A 15,916-nucleotide genomic window follows, 5' to 3' on the forward strand; every position below is an offset into this window, starting at 1 on the left:
ATTTAGCAACAATGGCGATCTTTCGTTTGTTAAATCTAGAATATCACTACGCACACCAGAATTCCGGCCGTGCTTGAGCAGTAAACAACAATTGACAAGTCAGTTACTGTCTTTAGGCGAGGTAGCTAATGCCTTTTTACCTTCTGTGGCTAGATGTTGTGTTTTGTTTGAATAATTAATTGACTTTGTCCTTATCCATCACTCTTCAGTTTACAAGGCTTTTATCGGTAACATATCGGTGAATATCTCCCATTGTTTCTAACTTGCAGTTGCTCTTCGCGTTGCAGGCTCCACTGCGAGGTAGATTCAGAGGTGCCAACGCAGCCCGCAAGTTCCTATTTTAGGTTCAAATGGTAACGACTACTCATTCTGGACCGGAGGTCCCCCTGGAAAATGGAGGCTCCAGATTCCATACATGACAAGGTTGTGACAGTGGCCCTCCTAAATACAGAAAGGCAATATTCATGCATTTCAGGCTATCATGTATTACCACAAGTGTTCTAAAATTTACGCTCCCTTCAAGGACAAAATTTCACATGTTTTGTATCAATGCCTGCTGGCATTATCTGCTCTACCTATTAGCGTTGTATGGGTTAAACGGAAGTACAGTTTCCTCTAGTCAAACGTACACTACCTACTCGACCTGAAGTCTACTTCCATATCTTCTACTCGACAAAATATCGAATCCATCAGCTAGTCGTGTGGTCACAAACCAAATTAAAGCCTCAAAAAAGCGATTCAGCTGAGATATATATTCGGTCACGTAGGTATTGTATGCATTGTATTTCAACATTTACGTATGGCCAGGACCCGGAGATGTATGCAGAGCGCACCTTACGGATAGGGCTTACTTCCATGTTGTTTTACATAGAGGAGGTCGACTCAATTTTACCCTTCAGGTTATGTACCTGCCAAACACTGTCAATATGAATCAAAGGTGCTAAAAGATTTCCTTCGAGTCCAAGTGAATGGACAGTTAGATCAAAGCAACTTTCGTCTTTCGATGCTGCGCAATTATTGAAATGGGTGATCTTCCCTAGTGGTATCTACATTTATGCCTCAAAGGCATTGGAGGACATTCAATGTCAAGCTGGACGGGTTGATCATAGGCTGTAAAGTGTGTGACATCGGGTGCACAATGCTGCAAACGTAAGTTTCCACGTTCGGCAACCTGGCGAGATTGATAGCCCATTTTCCTAAGCTCTATTTTCTAAACTAAATATGTCAAGGCACTGGAAGATGGGTTGGGCACTGCAGTCGAGACTGAACATATTCTCGAGACCACGGCTTGTCGGCAGGCTTAGCAAGAAGCTCGATGACATGTACGATTATCAAGATGAGCAAAAGTGCTTGTCTGTTTGTTTAGGTGCGAGGGAAAGCTTAAATTCCCCTCGTGGGAATTTCTGCCAGCCGATGCGGCATTTCATGTTGGAATATTCAATAGTCATATCATTTTATGCCCATATTTTAGGCACCAAATCTACAATTAACTCCATATAGTTCCCAAGCAGACATAAATTTTAATCAGACGAGAGACTCAGTTCTTGAGCTGCTTGCTCGCCGAAACACACCAGTTGTTCCATTCCGTGAAGAACGAAGGCTGAACATGGCACTTAGTGCTGCAAAGCTGAGCCTTACGTGTCTCGCCATACACATCGACAACGCCAGCAATATCAGCCTTGTCATGCGCAACGAGGACCTTCACAACAAGCAAACTAGCCTGGCTAGCGGCAGCGGCGTGGGTCTGAGGTCCACTGTGTGCTGCCTCCTTGTGGATAGACCGCAGCAGTTCCCAAACAGGCTCAGTGTCACCATCGATCTTTGGGACGGCAGATCCCTTGCATAGCTTGGTGTACTCACGGAGCACGCTGTTGGCCTTGCTGGCGATCTGCTTCACGGAAGAGCGGCGCGAGAGACGGAGGAGAGGGAGGAGGAGATCCAGAGCCAGGACGCGAGAGTGGCACTTCTTGACGAAGATCTCGATGAGATCGAGAACACGGTTCTTGAAGTTCACCATGTTCTCGCGTGCGCCCTTCTTATCTTTTTGCTGGGATGTGACTTGGCGGCGAGCGCGGAAGACATTGGCCAGTTGCTCGTCGACGGCGTCCATTTCGTCATCATTCATGTCGGCATCAGAGTCAGAGTCGGATGCGTTTCCGTCTTTGTCTGCGAGATGGGTACCAAGTGCGGCGGCAAGCTTGGCTTCAAAGTCGGCGACTTCAGCGGCATCTTCCTCGTCGACATCTGAGGGTTCTTCATCGTCTGACTCGGAGTCAGAGTCATCGCCTGCCTCTACAACTTCGACGTCGCTGTCGACATCCATCTTGTCTTCGTCTCCCTCTGAAATTTCTTCGACATCGTCATCCTCTGACTCCTCCTCACCTTCGTCTTGGTCTTCAAACATTTCCTGCTGTCCGGCAAGACTCTCCTTTGCCTCAAGGATGGAAATCAACGACTCCAGGCCGTTCTCGGAAATCTGATCAGCAAAGGCACCGAAGACCTGCTCACTCATGCGACGGAAAAGCTGTGACTGCTTTGAAGCAAAGCTGAGGAGGATCTCAACAAGGGCATCTGACGCGTCGGAGGCGTCCTCCGAGTCCTCGTCATCCATGATCTTGGAATAGCAAAACTCGAGCTCGTCGAGCATCGACACGGCATCAGGGTCACCATTGTAGACTTGCAAGACTGTCATGGAGTAGAGGAGCTTGAAGGCGGAAATTCCGGATGTGTCACCCTTCTGTTCCTTGGTAGAGAGCTTCTTCAATGACTTGAAAGCAGTCTTCACTGACTCCTGAATCTTATCATCGATGTTAATGATGAATTTGCCATATTCTTCGGACTTGGCGGCATCACGAATTTGCTTCACGACTGCGTAAGGAATTGTCGAGGCATATGTCTGCGATGTAAGGAGACTGTTCAATGAAGAATTGATACGGTTGCGCAGCATCTCCTGAGTAGCCTGGGAGAGCGCAGGTTGGGGAGCGGAGGAGGCGTTGCTGGTGTTCGGGAAGTATGCAAAGCGCACAAGAATGGACAGAATCTGCTCGAGAGTGGACTGGAAGTCATCTTCAGAGTCGTCACTGTTGCCAGTGGCAGCTTTGCCGCGCACCACTGAGAGGAGGAGACCAGCGATGAATTGGCGGTTTGAAGCCGCAAGCTTCTCGTCGCTTGCTTCAGGGCGGTTGAGGAGCTTTTCGAACAGGGGAATGATATCCTCCAAGGCCTCGCGGTTGGCATCTGCCACGATCTTCTCGATGGTCTTTGTCTTGGTGGCCTGGTCAAAATTGACTGTGCCACTGCTACCCATGAGACCACAAACAGCTGCAGATGCAAACCCGGGCTCCTTTGACACGCGGGTTTGAATTGCCTTAGCGGCCTTGACGGCCATGCGGTGCAAGTAGCGATCCTCAACGGCAAGTTGATTTGTCAAGCAGCGAACCAAGTTCTTGGTGAAAATGTGAGATGCCTGCTCAGGCGAACCCTCGTTGAGAACCTTGGTGAACAGGAGGAAGCCCCAGTACTTGCGTTCATCGGATGAAGCAGAGGCGAACAAGCCATTGTCCACAACTTCGGTCCAGAAATCACTGAATGACAAGCGAGAGGATTTCGATTTTGACTTGTCGCTCTCGCCAGTTCGGGAAATGACGGCATCCCAGGCAAAGTGAAGCTTGGAGTTCCAGACACCAGAGTTTTTGGCTTTGCTCTCGCCCTGAGCTTCCTCCGCAGAAGACTCTTTCATGATCTTCGACAGACTATTGCGCTCCTTTGTGTCCAGCGGGTCATCGTGCTTCCAAACCTTGCTGGGATAGTTGACCTTGGGGAACATGTCTTTGGCAGCCAGCCAGACCGCAACACCCTCGGGCGATCGAGCCACCTCGTGAGTGCACAGGCCTTCCAAAATAGCCTCAACGAACTTGGCATCCATATAGCGAGCAGACAGGTCGTACACACAGCGGTAGAGAATCCAACCGCATTCCTCTCGAATCCATGGCTTGGTCTGGGCAAGGTCGAAGATCAGGATGAGGACCTTGGTCCAGTACTCGAAGGGAATGCCGGGTTGAAAAAGAACAGTAGATTTAATAATCGCCTCGGCACCGAATAGACGTCCAAAATGGTGGTCGCGTTGTTCCTGCATTGGTGATCTCCATTAGCACCAAGCTAATCATAATATGAGGATTGCTCTGAGGCTAACTCACCTGTCCTGTCTCGCCACCACTTGCGTGGGTTTGCACTTGCCAAAGTTGAAGGGCATCCGACAGTTTAAATTCCGCAGAGTCGCGCGGAGTAGAATAGACCTGAGTGAGGACCTCGGTCAACGCAATGGAGAATCCAATTCGAGCTGCTTTGCGACTACTGCAAAGACCGCGGAAGAGTCTCTGCAGCACCTTCTTAATCTGTTCATCGGTAGGGTTCTGGTCGGGTGTGAATTGCGATACAAGGCTTTGGGCAGCCTTCAGCCGGATCTCGTCTTTCTCGCTGGCCAGATCTTCATAGATCTCCACGAGCTTCACGTCGATGTTGTAGCCTTCGCGACGACGCTTCTTCGGGCCGCCGAAGTGTGGCGGCATTGTTGCGGGATTGATTGATTTCAAGAATGTTTTGCGGTGGTAATCAAGGTCGCAGCTCTCGGGATGGAGCTATTCGCGAGGTTGGATCAAGTGAACATTGCTCGCCGCGGCGCAGAAAATTCGGGGAGGCTGTTGCCCCTTGTGGACTAGCGCGATGCGATAAGCTGATAAGGCTATAATTTGTACAGAGATGAAATTTAGTATAATTTTGAGTTGGAAAAAGCGTCTTTACATGCTAAAATGATAACAGCTGTAGTCATTAGTATCTAAGTATGAGCAATTGGTGAAAAGTGTGGTGTTGCTTAGGTAGTTGTCTCCCACTTGGGCAAGTAGCCCTTCACCTGCAATTCTATGGAACGCTGCGGGACTTAGTGTTGCAAAAATATATAGTGACCACACCCCGCAACTTTATTATTCGCACAATAATTTTTAGGACGAGGCAACACTGGGACATCAATAATCAAAAGCTATTATCAAAATAGCACAATTAAGTAGCCAAATGACTGGAGTCAATTCAATCTAACGCTCAACAATCATTCAATCCACACCATAGAGCCATTCCGATATCTGACAGTGGAACGTGCCAGGCCAGTGCGACAAGTTAGAGACCCATGAACGAGACGGCTCAGTCAGACTGCAGATAGATAGTTTGAACATCTCTTATTAAGAAAGACATGAATTGGTTTGCAGTTGATCACCACTGGCTCCCCTAACACGAAACCTACTGTAGTCAGGGCTGTAGCTGTGAGAACAATAAAACTCGAACAAGGCTAGCTGAAAGATTGATGGGTCTTACAAGACAGCAATGGTGGCCCGTTCGATGTTTCGAGTACGAAAAATTGATCCATGGATGCTCTGAACACGGTTTCCCGGACAGCGACGATTTTCCATCAGTTCCCCACAGCGTACCAATCTCGCAAACTCCACGTAGCACAAAAATCAAAATTAACAAACTTTTTCGATACAATAGTCGTTTCCGAGTTTGCTACCCAAATGCTTTGCAATCGGCCGATTCCTTCGACCCCAAAATCCGTTGTCAGGGTAGCTACATTGGCTATCGTTTTGGCGTGGAGCACGAATGGTCCAGACGCCCGATATTAAGGGGGAAACGGTACGATGTTTGCATGGCCCCCAATAATATGATCTGTTGCCCACTCAGCGGAGTCGTAAACGTACTTTTAAACGCAAAAGGCAACGATGGATCCATGCATTCATTGCATTGGAACTTTGTTGGGTATCCGGAGTACTCCCGTAAGTATGCAGTGAAGTCGATATATATTGTGAAGTGTAGAAATCCACCGACGAAACCCCAGCAACGGGTTTATATATCTCTGCTTCGCTCAGGGGGAAAAAGTGTTAAAGAAGCAAACAATGTAAAGCAATTGCAAATCATTGAGAAAATAACCTTATACTGCAGCGCCGTGGCACAAGACACGTAGAGTGTGACACGACGGTCCGCGGTTCGCCATGCGTTTCCGCGCGGATGACAGGTACCGGAGATGATACATCTCACCCGCTGCACTGAACGCCGCGTGGATGGCACTATGGACTAGGCTTTGGCAGCGGCAGACCAAAATGAGGCATTGAGAGTGAAGATCAGCATTGCTTTTTGGTGCTACGTTCGATAGAGTACGGAGTTCATAGGCCCAAAATAAGGTGATGATGGATCAATTTCAACACGTCAGTTGTGACGCTATACGATGTTTAATAGTGATGCGATTAGTGAGAATTGTGGATTTTGTGGTCTGTCTGATCTGTCTGCAAACCGGGGAAATGTTTCCTTAAACTGTTAGTTGTCTAAAATCTGACCTCAGAGTGAGGCGCCGGTCGCTACTAGGCTAGGTCTCCCGTGCCACGATCGGGGCTGTGCGCTACCGGTGGAGTGCGACCAGCGCTGGATAGGGTGTAGGGTAGTCGTTAGACTGGCGATAGCACCACGATCAGGGGTAAATTAGTATGGGAAAGTGACAGGCACGAAGGCCAGGTGGGTTAGGTCGCATGGGTGGTGGCAGCCGGGACATTCAATAGCGCCGCAGATCGGGGACGCCGCGCTGGAGAATTTATTGACAAATCCCCGGGGCAAGTCTGGAGCCTGAGGTGATGACATGCTTGACAATTGGATGTATTAGTATTTCGAGTAACGAAGAATACCAAAATAGAATACAGGGATTATCACGATGAGAGATCAAAATAATGGAAATCAAGATCTGGATCTCGAATTTGTTGTTCTGATGTCAGTGATTGGTGATAGTCACGGGATGCCGCATGCGGTTCGCGTTCAAGGTTTCCTTTTTGTTTACTTTTTAACGCGAGATGGGCACAACATCTGACATCATGATAAGGCAGATTGAGGGGAAAATGAAAGGCCCAGACACTTGGGATGTTCCACGATGTGACGACCCCGCAGCTGCGACAGGGCACATCGGCTGGAGACTCGACACGACTGGCCCATTTCACATGGCGCTGTGACGCAGATGACGGGTCACATCATCGTGGATTTCCCCCGAACCCCACCTGGGCTTGGAATACTGCAGCCGTGGCGCAGCCCTGCAAGATACAGACCGGACTGACCGACAGGATACCCCGGTTCAAAGTTCCCAAGAGACGAGATAGGGAATAGTCAGCTTACCTGGTGCAGCCACTTTTCTCGTATGATTGGAGCACTCTCATGCGCGGGTGCATTAGGCGAGGCTATCATTGCAACTTGATGGTCAATTCGCGACGCGTCTGGAAAGTCAATTTTTTCAAAACAAACGTACACTCCAATCAACAACGCACGTCATGATGGGTGTTCAACAGGATAGAGCACAAGTAAATGGTCTAGATCCGGATGATAAAGTCTGAAATGAGAATGAAGCCGAAATGATGCGAGTGTGACGTAGGCACACGGACCAATATGGGGTCCTGTAGCTTGAGGCAGTTGAAATCTTCCCGACGCTACTCCGAGAACCCGAGGGCGTGCGAGGCCACACCGCATTGTTATAGTGGCTGCCACGGGGTGTATGTATCAGACAATGGGACAGAGCAATTGCAGGTTGATGGATCAACCGTCATGCAGGCTCATGTGGCTCGACCCAAAGAGCTCACGTATCAGAAGCAACCCGGTGTTTCACGAAAGAGGGGTCATTGAGTTCCCAGAATAGCAAGTCGTGGGGTGCAGGATTTGGCTCAATGCATCAAACCCACTCTGACTGGACGAATGTAGCCGACTCCATCGACTAGCAGTTTCAGCACGACGAAGAGCCGCTTTGCAGCGTGGTGGCAAATTAAATTGATCAATTGGACCTGCTGATTTGCTTTTAGCGTGTCCCACACGTCTGATATCCTGCATCGGTTATCCGGAGACTACCATGAGACCCAGAAATGGAGTCGGTTTGCCGCCAAATGTGATCAATTGTGCCTCAGCACCAGTCGATCGGCTCATTATTGACGCTGAAAAAAGATTAGCGGGCAATTTATTAGCAACAAGCGCCGGTGACGTGATCTCATCAATCGGCCCCCAGTGTTTTGCGGTAATTCCGATAGTGTTATGGAGCTTGTAGTTCTGTATTCGTCAGCCCCACGGTCGGAGCCGACGATTTCTGATATCGTTGCGGAAAATCCATTTTTCGGGGTTTGAAGAGCGACCAGACATTCAGCAGGACGGGATAAAGGTTCCTAAAACCAATGGCCCAAGTATAGCAATTAATACCAGAAACATCCTACGAAGGGGCTCAAGGGATGCGCGACATTGAAAGATCTCCTCGCGGATCCTTGATCAACTGGAATGCAAGTAAGGGCAGCGTCATGGACTATGGGATTATGATTGAATTCCATGGACTTGAGATAACCTTCCATTCCTTGCTCAACCATATCTGTCCAGCAGGTGCAGAAAGTAGAGAAACTGGGGCATGATGGTGGGGTAGCTAGCTTGCTCCGATCGCGTTCTTCCGCCCAACGGGGTAATGATCATGCAGGGACGAACTCTTTTGCTCGATGATGCGCCATCACTGAAATCACACCAATCACCACCTCGGTTAGGATCTCCGATCCCAGGCACACATGCTCTGGGGATCATTTCCCTCTTCCCTTTTCGTCTGAACCTTTCATCTCCTCATCTTAATCTCTTATCGGCCCTAAACCCTCCTTAGTGTCCTCACTTCGGGAATGATCGTCCCCAAGTTACAACGCGCCATTCATGAGGTTCAGGGAATCAGCTGGATGTTCCTATTTGGTCATGCCGAATGGAGTCCGAGCTCTCACGAGTGCCCTTTGAAAGATCTGAGCTGGGTAATGTAGAATGACATCAGAGACAAGGCCATTCAAGCCGTTTCTCGATCCTTTATTGCATTGAATCCATTGCATTGGGTATCCAGTTCATGCTTGTCCTTGCATGGGCGATCCTGGGATCACTTGCATCAAGCCCTCGTTTGGCGTTTGTAGTGAAGCTCTATTTTCCGAACCAGTGGAAAGCGCTAAATTGAATTAGTGGAGCCCTGATTCCTTAGGCTCGATCTCGCTCCGTTTTTCAGCTCAGGTTTGCAACGGCACACACGGGATGTTTTATGAGACGAAAGAAAAACTCTTTTCCACTCCATAGTGGAGACCGAAGACCCATGGAAGACGCACCGAAACTATCCATTTGTGAGGTATAAGCCCCGATGGTACCTGAAAATTTTTCTATACAGGGTGGGCACCAGAGGAAATAACCCTAAAACCGTTTTTCAATTCATGGAACCGAGTTTGTCCCCTCGCCTTAGTATATTGATTTACAGAGTTCCAGGGTTTTCCCCAGGTTCTTGTAGGCCAGGGGGAAGGGATCTGAGTCCGCAGTCAGAGCTGAGCCTAATAGGTAGCTAATAGCCCGAGACACATGGTGCCAAGAGGTTTTGGGTCATTTTGGGATTTTCCCCTGGTAACCGTGCCCAGAAAGGAATGAAGGCGGACACAGACAGTAAGGTCTCTGATAGGCGCTGGGTTGCTGAGCAGCCAGTAGTCCGGACGATGGGCGGCAAGGGAGCCCGGGCAACCAGACTGGGGCCAAACTTCCCCCTGGAGGGAAAGCATGGGAAAACAGCTGCACATCCATACTCGATTCAGCCTGCAGGTCGGAGGCAGATTTTACATTGCATACCAATAAAATTAAATCAAATAAATGAATGTTTAAAAAAATGACTATTCTATAGTTAATTTGGGGAAGCAGCACGACCAAGTCCCCACTTTTTCCTTTCCAATCACCGACTTGCACACAACCGGGTTACCGCCGCATTATTACGTATGGGGAGCCGGTATAATACATCGTTCACTGTACCGTACACTATCTGGAGATCCTCCCCACTTGCGTTGCCATTGCAACAGACCCATCCCTTCAGCTTCACGAGTTTCTTTCTTGAAGTCGCTTTGTTCCACCTTTTCTCTACTCTTCTCTCTTCATTTCTTACGACATTCCAATCCGACAACCCCTCCGACCGTCCCCCGGTACCTTTAGTGGCCTTCGTATCCCTCCGACGGGCTTCTAGTTCATAGTTGCTTCACCCAGTTAGATACATCTCACTCTGCATCGCCCCCTCAGCCCACGAGCTGTCCGCCCCTCTCCAATTGCAGCTTCCGCCCCCCCGATCTCCGCACTTTTCGGCCATGATTCTTTAAGTTCTCCACGCTAGCTTACGATCAGATCTTCGGCCGCCGGTGGATTTTGGGCTTGGGATCTGGGATTTTCTCTTCTGGTTCGCTGGGAATACGATATCGGTGGTGCTCGGTTCGGAAATTCTCCGATAGGTTTGCGATTGATACTGTCATCGCAAAGGACGATATACTGGGAAAGGAAAAGGAAAAGAAAGACGGCAATTAAAGTTGGCGTGTCTTTCGACATTTGAGGATCGTGTGTAGCAGGTTGGACTTTGGCCCAGTTACGTCCGGTTGTCGTCAAAATGGAACATTCGTCTCCGTTGGCCGCTATGCAGCCTTCACCTGCTCTCTTTGGGCGGTGCTTCAGATCTGAGGCTCCTACTTCGTACCCATTGTCAGGGTTTGGCAGTAACCCATTCAACTTCAAAGACATCTCAATGAAGAAGTCTGGTGCCGATTACTTCAATATGGGTCCTCTGCAGGGTTCTTCGCCCGCTGCCAGTTTGGCAGCTGACCTGTCCCAAAACTTTCACATTGATCAAAGGTTCGTTGGTTCCATGGATCGTTCGTTTACATGCGGGAAGAGCATCAAAGAAGACTGACTCTATATTTAGTCCGCAGTTGGTAACGCCCCGGCGGTCTTTGTTCTCGACCAATGCGTTGGGTATGGCCAATCGACGTGGTATGCAATCTTCAGTTCGGATGGATCTATAAAGTGGGAGTTGCTAAGACAGTGGAACAGATAATGTGTTGACTACGCCTCCCTTGCCCTCGTCGCCCGGTATCGATCCTATGGAAATGAGCCCGCTGCCGCACAAGGCGGCTTTCATCATGACCACCGAGTTCGAGGTCCACTCGCCTTCCCCATTGAATACTCCCATGGACTCTCCTATTACGTCGGCTGCTCCCAGCCCTTTGCAGGCCTCGCCTATGGAAGCTCCGACGTATGCTGCACCTGAGTAAGTTGTGGCAGTATACTTTGGCCGACGGTCAGTGCTAATAACTAATATAGAAGACGTCGCCCTCCCTTCCTTCGGCCTAGCCTGGCTAAAAGCAAAGCCGCTTCTTTCCAGCTTGGGATGAACCGATCTAGTCAGGAAACCAAAGCACCTGCATTCCGGTTTAGCACCCAGGGAGCCAAGACGTCTTTGAGCACTTCGACCTCGCTGGAGGATATGTTCGGTGACTCACCTCCCCAAGAAAGATCTGTCTCTCGTAACAGCTCTTCGAGCAACCTGGCTTTGCCCCGGCTTCGCCCATCATTCACCCACTCTCGCAGCAGTGGTTCGCCCGCTCCAAACTCTATTCGCAAACCCTCTCACCCCTTGATGCGCCCTCGCAAGCAATGTCGTCGGTCATTGAGCATGTTTGAGAACCCAGCGGATGTTATTGCCGATAAAGAGGCTAAGGTATCAACAAATGCACCCCTACAGTCCCTCCAGTCCATCAGTGACATAGAAGCCGCTCCTCAGCCCCAGCTTCCTCACTTCACACCTGAGGATCGGGCGGACGGCCTGCCTCGCATCGCCAAAAACACCCTCTTGGAACTTCTCGATGGCAAATTCCGTGGCCAATTCGACAATGTAATGATTGTCGATTGTCGCTTCGAATACGAGTATGATGGTGGCCACATTGATGGCGCCGTTAATTTCAATGATAAAGATCGCCTTGCTGGTGAGCTTTTTAATTCGCCCAAGTCCCGAACCGCTTTGATCCTTCATTGCGAGTATTCTGCCCACCGTGCGCCTATCATGGCCAAGTACATTCGTCACCATGACCGTGCCGTCAATGTTGACTCTTATCCCCATCTTACCTACCCGGATATGTACATCTTGGAAGGTGGATACAGCGCTTTCTATGCTGAGCACAGCGCCCTTTGCTACCCTCAAAACTACGTTGAGATGAACGCGAAGGAGCATGAGTTCGCGTGTGAGCGTGGCCTTGGCAAGGTCAAGCAGCGTTCTAAATTGAACCGCGCTCAGACTTTCGCCTTTGGCCAGCACTCCCCTCAGATGGAGGATAGCCCGACTGGTCGCTGCCGCTTCGATGAAGAGCGCACCAATCGACTGATGAGCTCTCCATTCTCCATGGCTGACAGTCCCGTCCCAAATCGTACTCCTGGACGTCGGATGCTGTCCTACTAAACAATTTCTCGTTTATTTGCTTTACGGCGCCCAACGGATACCATTGTTTATTGTTTCTCGGAGCGAGGTGTTTCCTTCGTGGCATTTTGCTTTTTTTCCTTCTTCCCTGGTGGCCACAAAAAGTTTTTGAACCACTTTTCATTTTCAGCATCGGCATAGCGCAATGCTCGACTCTGGCAGCCCTGGTTTGCGATACCGATTTTGAAGCTGCGCAGAGCGCACATCCCTTGACTTCGCCTTCTACCCGTCTTCGACAGCTTCCCCTTTGAATCTTCTCCAGCATCGCCACGATATCCTGCTGGTGATATCGTCCTTTCCTTTTTTCCGGCTCACTCTTGACATTCAGAGTCCTGCACGATTCAGCGATTTCCTTTTTCTACCATTTTCCTTGCTGTCACCGATATGATATCAGGACATCTGATCTTTCTCACCGCATGGTTGAGACACGCCACTTTTACCCATGAGCACTACCGACGACGCCTGGGCAACCCAATTTGATGACCCACCCTCAGGCGATGAAACCCTGAGACAACTTTTTCCTATGTCCTGTCTTACGACCAATCGAACCGACTTGAATTGCTTACGAAGCCCAAAGGGCCATGTCTTTCCGTCGGGACCTTTCCTTATGCTCTCTGATCGTCCACAGACGCTTCATCCAACTCGCCACTACTTTGGCATTTCCTTCTCTCCATCTAATCTCTTTTCACGAATACTGCCCTTTAATGCACTTTTCACCCTTCTTTGTACAGTTTTCAAACCAATCTCCTGGAACAGACCTCCATTCCCTTGAATTGCATATTCATTGCGATGCGACTTATTTTTGAGCGCTTTTTTGCATGCATTGCATTGTACCTTTGCCCCTTCTGCTAATATCGTCCCCCCCTTCCCCTTTGCCTGTCCATCTGTATTGGGGTTGTTTTGTGGGGGAATCCTGGGGTTTCATGTGCATTCATGAGTGGCTGTGAGCCAGCTGTACATATACGAATATGCCTGGCAGTGTTACAGGAAGGAACCTTTCCGAAGGTTGAATCCTGGTGGGATTTAATGGGTTAATTGTGGCCAAACGCCTTGAGGAGGCTGTTGAATATGTTGTCCCCTTTGTGAGAAATGAAACCATTCAAACAATGCTTCTCTTTCCTTGTAAAATTCCAGACTCCTAGTCTCCGCATACTTTAACGAGGTTGTCAAATTTGCGTGATCGGCAAACGGTGGAGGAGGCGGGTGCATGGTTAATGACGATTGGCGGTTTCAAGTATGCGGAGTTTCTGATAGGCAGATTATTGCGGGCCATGTTAACCCTTACTCCATTCCCCTCTCCGTGTTTCAAGAGTCTTTTCCCTCTTAACTTCAACTTCATCTTCAATCGCAAGACTGTCACTCGTTTTAAGTCTTGGGGGCCGGCACTTCAAAGTCTTTCATTTCCTGGGACTGTCAGCTTAGATCCCAGTTGCATACGAAACCTGTTGCCTGGGTCGCTCTTTTTAGCCCGCAACCCTCGAAGTCGTCGTCATCCCCCGGACCCTTTCCCCTTCCATTCGCCATTTTCGAATCCCTAACACAATTCCGTGAATACGTCTCCAGTCACTAGTTCCGACTGTGCGCGCCCCGCCTCGGATTTGCTTGGCAGTTGATTCAGGGTCTCAATTGCGCTCTATCGGATTTACTTGTTGCTGAGCTGGACTGCATCACGAACACAGCCGTCTTACCTGGCCTGATTATTACTTGAATTCTCGCTTACGCGCGTCGCATGGAAAAGACTTGGCGCTTTACAGTCAACTTGAATCTCCGAATGTGTTCACGCTGATTGCGGTGTATACATTATGCCTTCGCTTAAGATGGGCGCGGCCCATATGGCACTCTTTGCGCGCGACCTTGCCTCGACTGAAGCGACATTCACAAGTTGGGACAAGTGTATGGCCAAATCATACTGCAAGTAGGTCAATCAGAAGCAAGACACAGGCCGAGTGAGGAGTATGGTGACCATGTACTGATCTTTTCGCGATTTAGATGGCCTGTCATTGTTGCGATCATCGTCGTTTCAGTTATTCTCATTGCGGTCATAGGTTGCATCGTTAACTGTATTTGCTGTGGTTACCGATGCTGCACCGCCTGTTGCGGTTGTTGCTGTCCTTCTGGACGCCGCAGGAACAAGCAACCCAAATATTACGATGACCCCCCATTGGTTCCCCCAGGCCCGACTCCTTCATACAATCAGTCCCCGGGATACAACCCAGCTCCCGCGTACAATCAGCAGCCCACAACCCCAGCACCACCATTGTACCGTGGCGCCGTGCAGACTGCCACCTTTGACACGGCCAAATCACCTGCAGTTAATATCAACGAAGATGCGCTCCCTGAAATGCCCACATGGGCAAATGCTGTCGATAAGCACGTCGAGGACACAGATCCCCACGAGGACGTGGAAATGGAGGCATTGAACCCCGCGGATCGCAAGCATGGCGCTGGTACGCCATTGCATGTCAACACGTTCGCAGACTACCCACCGGATCGGGGTACTGGCACGAGCACACCTGCTAGTGCTGCTGGATACCGAGGATTTAACCCGACTGATCCCTACGCTCGCCGCTCGCCAGCCCCTGCTGCTCTAGCGGCCACCCAGGATCCCTATGGCCGACGTTCGCCTGGCGTGACTTCCCCCGCAGCAGCAGCAGCTATCGACCCGTACAATCGGCGCTCTCCTGGCCCCGCCGCTGCTATGGATCCATACGGACGTCGATCGCCCGGTCCCGCAGCCGCATTTGCTGCTGCTCAAGATCCCTATGCTCGCCGCTCCCCAGGACCCAATGCCGCTTATGCCCCCGCCCAGGATCCCTATGGCCCTCGCTCGCCTGGTCTGACCTCTCCTGTCGGTGCCGTAAGCCCATACAACAGCCAACCATATGACCAGCACCAGGGCTACGATCAACACCAGCCTTATGACCACGTTCAGCCATACGACGACTACAGCCCCGTCGGCGCAAACCAAATGGCCAACCCTACCGGTGGCTATGCTGCCCATGGCCTCACATCCCCCTCCCCCAGTAGCAGCCTACAACCCACACACACACTATGGTTCCGCTCAAATGCAAACCCAGGACACGTTTCACAACAATGCTGGCTTCACCCGCCAGCCGTCCTTCGGCTCAAGCCAGTACCCACCCACATATACTTCCCAGCCTCCATACCGCGGTGTGTCACCCGCTCAGCCCGCGTCCCCACCGCCTTCTTTCCCTGCGCCTTCGCCGCATGACTACCAGAGCCATGACTACAGCGCCCAGCCCATTGGCCAGGCCGTTAGTCCGACACAGGAAGCGAGGAATCGCCCTCCGACTTTATTGATGAGTGGACGGCAACCCGCAACGAACTTCTGATTTGATGGCTGGACCGGTACATACTAAAAGTATGATGCTTTCGTTTTTTCGTTTTTCCGTATTATCTTCTTGAAAAAATTTTGTGTTTTCGGTTCGTTTTCACCTCTCTGCTTGAGGCAGACAGGTTCATGAGGGAGTGTCTCCTTTTCATTTTGATACCATCTCTTACTTTTTGTCATGTCCTCTGATCTCAAACGATTATTCATGTCGTACTTGGGGTTTTGTT

At 50.0% G+C, this 15,916-nt stretch overlaps 3 protein-coding genes across 3 annotated transcripts; 2 read left to right on the top strand and 1 right to left on the bottom strand.

The window, feature by feature from the left end:
- Positions 1-1,537: 1,537 nt before the first annotated feature.
- On the bottom strand, positions 1,538-4,580 carry N7503_001720 (DNA-directed DNA polymerase POL5; the record flags this gene model as incomplete). Its single annotated transcript, XM_057061267.1, has 2 exons — positions 4,197-4,580; positions 1,538-4,129 (listed from the first exon to the last, which is right to left on the bottom strand). The coding sequence occupies exons 1-2, from the start codon at positions 4,566-4,568 to the stop codon at positions 1,538-1,540; spliced, it is 2,964 nt and encodes a 987-aa protein (XP_056925229.1). The 5' UTR covers positions 4,569-4,580.
- A 5,800-nt stretch (positions 4,581-10,380) lies between these two features.
- Positions 10,381-13,218, top strand: nimT (putative tyrosine protein phosphatase MIH1). The gene is made up of 4 exons (XM_057061268.1): positions 10,381-10,719; positions 10,790-10,857; positions 10,918-11,134; positions 11,188-13,218. Exons 1-4 carry the CDS (start codon positions 10,478-10,480, stop codon positions 12,317-12,319), a joined length of 1,659 nt encoding a protein of 552 aa, XP_056925230.1. The 5' UTR covers positions 10,381-10,477; the 3' UTR covers positions 12,320-13,218.
- Positions 13,219-14,139: 921 nt separating this feature from the next.
- Positions 14,140-15,690, top strand: N7503_001722 (uncharacterized protein; the record flags this gene model as incomplete). The annotated part of the gene is made up of 3 exons (XM_057061269.1): positions 14,140-14,252; positions 14,327-15,321; positions 15,362-15,690. The coding sequence occupies 3 exons, from the start codon at positions 14,140-14,142 to the stop codon at positions 15,688-15,690; spliced, it is 1,437 nt and encodes a 478-aa protein (XP_056925231.1).
- Between the last annotated feature and the right edge of the window lie 226 nt (positions 15,691-15,916).

This window comes from Penicillium pulvis (genome assembly GCF_028828015.1).
Source record: "Penicillium pulvis strain IBT 33274 chromosome Unknown contig_12_segment0_segment0, whole genome shotgun sequence".
NCBI lineage: Eukaryota > Fungi > Ascomycota > Eurotiomycetes > Eurotiales > Aspergillaceae > Penicillium > Penicillium pulvis.